At 39.6% G+C, this 6,222-nt stretch overlaps 2 protein-coding genes across 2 annotated transcripts in view; both read right to left on the bottom strand.

Moving 5' to 3' along the window:
- Positions 1–346: 346 nt before the first annotated feature.
- Positions 347–1,285, bottom strand: LOC114042624 (olfactory receptor 5B12-like). The gene has a single exon (XM_027861313.1). It carries the CDS (start codon positions 1,283–1,285, stop codon positions 347–349), a length of 939 nt encoding a protein of 312 aa, XP_027717114.1.
- A 2,665-nt stretch (positions 1,286–3,950) lies between these two features.
- The window catches only part of LOC114042668 (olfactory receptor 5B12-like), a 15,606-nt gene continuing 13,334 nt past the window's right edge, over positions 3,951–6,222 (bottom strand). Inside the window, exon 3 of the mRNA XM_027861353.1 lies at positions 3,951–4,009. Within this exon, the coding sequence (XP_027717154.1) occupies positions 3,951–4,009 (59 nt within the window). The remainder of the gene's footprint in view (positions 4,010–6,222) is intronic.

Below are 6,222 nucleotides of genomic sequence, written 5' to 3' on the forward strand. Positions count from 1 at the left end.
CAAGGGCTATTTCCATTAAACCATGCCATATCTCTTGCTCTTATCAGAATTTTTTAAAGCTCCTTTAAAAAGATCAACAGACTTTTTTTAATTTCAAAAAGGATCCTCAAATGAGGGCTGCAGTTGTGAGGAAATATTCAGATTCCCCAAATTTCTAAAAATAGCAGATGACAATCAAATGTTGGAAGCCAATTAGAGCAAACACTCTCGAGGTTCAGGATGGAGAGAAAGAATTTAGGTCCCGTGATTCATAGGATATAATTAGGGTGTGAGAATTAGAGATGTTGTATTCTAAAAATTGAAATGAGAGAGAAAAATCCCTATGGGTTTCTTTCTTTAATTAAAATTAGAGACCTAATGAACACTGCGTACCCTCAACAATTTTCCTGAAAGCACTCTTAACTTCCTTGTTCCTCAAGCTGTAGATGAGAGGGTTTAGCATGGGGATGACCATGGTGTAAAACACTGATGCCATTTTGTCTGTGTCCATGGAATGACTCGAACTGGGTTGTAAATACATGAAGATGATTGTCCCATAGAATATAGACACTGCTGTGAGGTGAGAAGCAAAGGTGGAGAAGGCTTTCTGGCGGCCTTCAGCTGAACGCATTCTCAAGATGGCAATGAAAATGAATAAATAGGATAACAATATAATGAAAATGGCAAAAAAGACATTGAACCCCACAACAAAGAAAACCACTAATTCCCTGATGTGTGTGTCAGAGCAGGAGAGAGCCAAGAGTGGGGGAATATCACAGAAAAAGTGAGGAACCACATTGGAACTGCAAAAGTGGAGGCTGAAGGTGTGTCCCATGTGAATAGAAGAGTTCAGAAAACCACAGAAATAGGAGCCAATGACTAGACCAGCACACACACTAGATGTCATGTTGCTGGTGTAATGGAGGGGCTTACACACAGCTACATGGCGATCATAAGCCATAGCAGCCAGGAGATAACTTTCAACAGTGGCAAATGCCACAAAGAAGAACATTTGTGCAGCACAACCATTGTAGGAGATGATTTTGTTGCCCGTAAGGAACCCAGTCATCACTTTAGGAGTAATGGCTGTCGAGTAGCCAAAATCCACCAGAGAGAGGTTCCTGAGGAAAAAGTACATGGGTGTGTGGAGACGAGAGTCCCAAGAGATAATCACCACCATTCCCAGGTTCCCCACCAGAGTGATGAGGTAGATGACCATGAACATTATGAAGAGGGGAACTTGAAGCTCTGGGTTATCTGTTAATCCTACAAGGATGAACTCTTTCACCTCTGAGCCATTCTCCATATATATCTTTAGGGATTTTGTGAATCACCTGGGTCAAGAGAAAAATACATAACAAATCATGGTCAGTGGTCAATATTTTGGGGGATGTATAGAATCTTTTTTTAATTAGGAAATGGAACTTCTCTTATATACAAATTATTTTTTTTAATGTGCGTTAAACTTAATGCAATAATACCAGTGTTATAATTATGATTTTGTAACACATAAACTGAGAAGCAAAATCCATTATACTTTTTAAGCTTATTAATGAGCTTACATTTCTAAACAGTTTCTTAACCTTCTTTACTTCATCTTCTTCACCTCATACTTCATCCTCATTACACCTCACCAAACATGGACATAGCCCTACCCTTTATTTGACCATCATTCCTAATTGTTCCCACTCTGAGGCAAAACTGTGAATTCTCTTGAATTATGACATCCTGTCTTTCCATTGTATATTCTGCTTCACCCATTTTCAACCTAGATTTACTCCTTAACAATACTCCTTACTCCAATATTCCAAAAATATTTTGTCTTGTACAACCTTCTATGACACTTCATTTCCCCTTCATCTTATTGGAAATAGATGCCATCCCCTTTGAACAGCCAGCCCCTCTTTGTTATTCCCCTTTGTTATGCCCTTTTCTCTCTTCCTTTACCCCTATTTCAGATAAAGAGATATAGACAAAATTAACTTATCCAATTGTGCTTTTCATCTTATATAATCATCACCATCATCATTCACATAGCACCTTAAGGTTTACAAAGTGCCTTACAAATCTTGTCTCATTTTATCTTCATAATATCCTGGAGTGCTATTATTAGGCCCATTTTCTACAGGAACAAACTGAGGCAGCAAAGGTTAAGTGATATGATCACTATCATACACCAAGTTAAGTGTCTGAGGTCAGATTTGAACTGAGGTGTTCCTAACTTTGGGTCTAGCTCTTTATCTACTAGGATACCTTGATGCCTCTGAGAATTTACCCTCTCAATCTTTCAGTCTCTTTATTTTATTTTCATTCTCTCTTTATTTGCTTCCTCCTTCCCTGCTATTTATAATAGCACCAACTCATTCAAACTAAAAAAAGAAAAACAAAAACCAAAACCAGTTGACTCTGCCGTCTACTAAAACTATTGTCCTATTAATTTCCTCTTTTTCATTGAGAAATTCCTAGAAACGAATGTCTACTCCCCTTTATTCAGTTTCCTCACAAACAACTGAAGACTCAACCTTTTGTATTCTGGCTTCTGATTGTATCATCCAAAAAAACTTCTTTCTCCAAGGATGCCAAAAATCTCTTATCTGCTAAACCCAATGATGTGGGGTTTTTGGTCAATCATCATTCTACTTGACCTTTCTTCAGCATTTGATACCAAAATTATGCTTCAGCCTTTGATAGTCCCTTCTCACTGGGTTTTTCTGACACCACTCTCTCCTAGTTCTCCTACGTACAGTATATCCTTACTTCTCATTCTCTTTAGCTGGGTAATTCTTCATCACCCATCCCCTATGCATCGGCTCTCTCTAGAGTGATTTTCTTTTCTCTCTTCATGAGCTCTCTTTTGTAATTGTATCAGTTTTCATGAGTTCAATTTTCATCTCTTTGCAGATAGTTCCTATGTCAATATATGCAGAATTAGGAAACAGGGCAGTGGGATATTTAATAGAGATTTTGAGTGAAATCAAAGGAAGGAGAATTAGAATTGATTTACTTACTAAAATGGGAAAATAGATCACAAGCCTGACACAGAGCTAAGACATAGTGATGTTAAGGGCTTCAATTATCCACACATCTGCTGGAGTCCTTTTCCAAAGGCAGATCATCTCATAACATCTTATTTTATCTTAAGAATATTTCATCCTGCAAAAAATATAGAAACAAATAAGGAGAAATTTTATCCTGCATCTGATTCTCACTCACTAATAGAGAGAAATTTGGGGTTGGGATGGAAATCATGGGAACCTTGGTGGAAAGTGATCAATACATACCAGAAAAGAAAAAAAGTGAGCAAAGTCCAATATGTACTCTAGATTTTTGGAAAGCTGATTTCAGTGGGTTCAGGGAAAATATAGGTGGGATCCCTTTAACGAAAATGTTTTAGAAGAAGTCATCCCAGGAGGGATAAGAGATGTCTAAAGAAACAGAAGAAAGTAATTTAACAAAGGAGGGAAAATGTGATTTGTATGAAGAGGCCAATATTAATACACAGAGCACTGAGATTTTTAAGCAGCAATATATAGAATATGGAATCAAAGCCATTTAATAAAACAGAAGATGCAAGTAACAGTGTGGTGTGGTTCTATAAGAATCACATCAAGGGGGGTGGAGCCAAGATGGTGGAGTAAAAGCAGTGACTTGCATGAGTCCTCCCCCAAACCCCTCCAAATACCCATAAAAAATGGCTCTAAACAAATTCTAAAGCAGCAGAACCCACAAAAAGAAAGAGCGAAACAAATTTCCAGACCAAGACAGGCTGAATGGTTAATTGGAAACGTATATCATGCAGGGCTGGGAGAGTAGCACAGTTCGGCATGGGCACACAGGCCACGACCCTGGAGCAGGCCTCACAGGACTGAATCATGGGCAGCTGTCATTTCCACACTTCTTAACCCACCAAAGCCAAAGACAACTTAGAAGGTCAGTGGGAAAAGTCTGTGTCAGCAGGGAGAGAGAGAAATCTATGGTCTCAGCTCTAGTCCCTGAGCTCGGTCGGGGCAACAGCTGCCTCCTAAGCTTCCTGCCCACAGAATCAGGGGGAATCAAGTGGCTGATCAGAGGGGGATTGTGGGGATCTTTCTGCTGGTGCAGGATTCTCTTGCTTTGCCCATGCTTGGATCTGGCTCACAGTTCTGGGTGGGGTCCTGGGCAAGGAGGAGCATTGGTGTGGTGGAGCTTGTAGTGGCTGTGGAGAGGAAACCCCTCCTCACAGTTCCAAGACAGAAAAGAGTGGGGGGCAGCTAGATGGCACAGTCGATAAAGCTCTGGCCTTGGAGTCAGGAGGACCTGAGTTCAAATCTGGCCTCAGACACTTGACACTTACTAACTGTGTGACTCTGGGCAAGTCACTTAACCCCAATTACCTCACCAAAAAAAAAGGGGGGGAAATCAAGACAGAAAAGAGTGCTCATAGACCAGAGCACAGGCCAGGAAAGGAGTAAACACCTCACCTTTGATCATATCACCTTGGAAGAACTGAAAATTTACAGGTCTCTAGAAGTATCTCTGAACACAGCTGCACAAAACCCCTGAAGCTTCAGACAGTACATTCTCCACACTGGAAACAGACTCCTACCTTAACAAGGAGTTTATAACTCAAGTAATTGACTGGGATCATGAGCAAGCAGCACAAAAAGAGTCAGACTATGTTATCTCACTTTGATGACAAAGAAGATCAAAACATACAACCAGAAGAAGACAACAAAGCCAAAGCTCCTACACCCAAAGCTTTCAAGAAAAAATATGAAATGGTCCCAAGCCATGGAAGAGCTCAGAAAGGATTTTGAGAAGCAAGTAAGAGATGTAGAGGAAAAACTGAGAGTGATGCTAATGTAGACCAAAAAAAAAAAATACTTAAGAAAATAACACCTTAAAATTAGCCTAACCCAAATGGCAAAAGAGGTCCAAAAAGCCAATGAGGAGAAGAATGCCTTTAAAAGCAAAATTAACCAAATGGAAGAGGAAGTCCAAAAGCTTACTGAAGAAAATACTTCCTTAAAAATTAGAATGGAGAAATTGGAAGATAGGGGCAATTTGAGAAATCAAGGCACCGTAATACTAATCAAAAGGAATGAAAAAATAGAACAGAACATGAAATATCTCATTGGAAAAACAACTGACCTGGAAAATAGATCCAGGAGAGAGAACTTAAAAATTATTGGACTATCTGAAAGCCATGATCAAAAAAAGAGCCTAGATATCATCTTTCAAGAAATTATCAAGGAAAACTGCCCTGATATTTTAGAACCAGAGGGCAAAACAGAAATTGAAAGAATTCACCTATCACCTCCTGAAAGAGATCCCCAAAGGACAACTCCTAGGAATGTTGTAGCCAAATCCCAGAATTCCCAGGTCAAGGAGAAGATATTGCAAGCAGCCAGAAGGAAACAATTCAAGTATTGTGGAAACACAATCAGGATAACACAAGATTTAGCAGCTTCTATATTAAGGGTCCATGGGACATGGAGTATGATATTCCGGAGGGCAAAGGAATTAGGACTACAAGCTAGAATCACCTACCCAGCAAAACTGAGCATAATCCTTCAGGGTGAAAAAAATGGTCATTCAATGAAATGGAGGACTTTCAAGCATTCCTGTGGAAAAGACCCAGAGCTGAATAGAAAATTTGACCTTCAAATACAAGACTCTAGTGAAACATGGAAAATGTAAACAGGAAAGAGAAATCATAAGGGACTTACTAAGGTTGAACTGTTTACATTCCTGCAGGGAAAGATGATATTTGTAACTTCTGAGTCCTTTGTCAGTATTAGGGTAGTGGGAGGGAAAAAATTGCTTGTTTGTATAGATAGATAGATGGAGGACACAGGGTGAGTTGAAGATAAAAGGTTGATATCTGGAAAATAAAATTAAAGGGAGGGAGAAGATTATACTGGGAGAAGGAGAAAGGGAGAAGTAGAATGAAGTAAAATATCTCACATGAAACAGACAAGAAAAGGCTTTTACAGTGGAGGGGAAATGGGGGAAGGTTAGAGGGAATGAGTGAATCTTATTCTCATAGGATTTGGCATAAGGAGGGAATAACACACAATGGGGTATGGAAATCTATCTTACTCTACAGGAAAATAAGGGGGGGAGAGTACAAGAGAACAGGGGGTTGATAGAGGGGAGGGCAGATTGAGGGAGAGGATAACCAAAAGCAAACACTTCTGAGGAGGGACAGGGTCAAAAAAGAGAATAGAATAAATGGGGGGGTAGGATAGGATGAAGGGAAAT

This window comes from Vombatus ursinus, unplaced genomic scaffold, assembly GCF_900497805.2.
Source record: "Vombatus ursinus unplaced genomic scaffold, bare-nosed wombat genome assembly UNPS02014662.1, whole genome shotgun sequence".
Lineage (NCBI taxonomy): Eukaryota > Metazoa > Chordata > Mammalia > Diprotodontia > Vombatidae > Vombatus > Vombatus ursinus.

Excerpts from the sequence above, each read along its gene's own strand:
- LOC114042624 (XM_027861313.1), bottom strand. The coding sequence starts at position 1,285 with ATGGAGAATGGCTCAGAGGTGAAAGAGTTCATCCTTGTAGGATTAACA.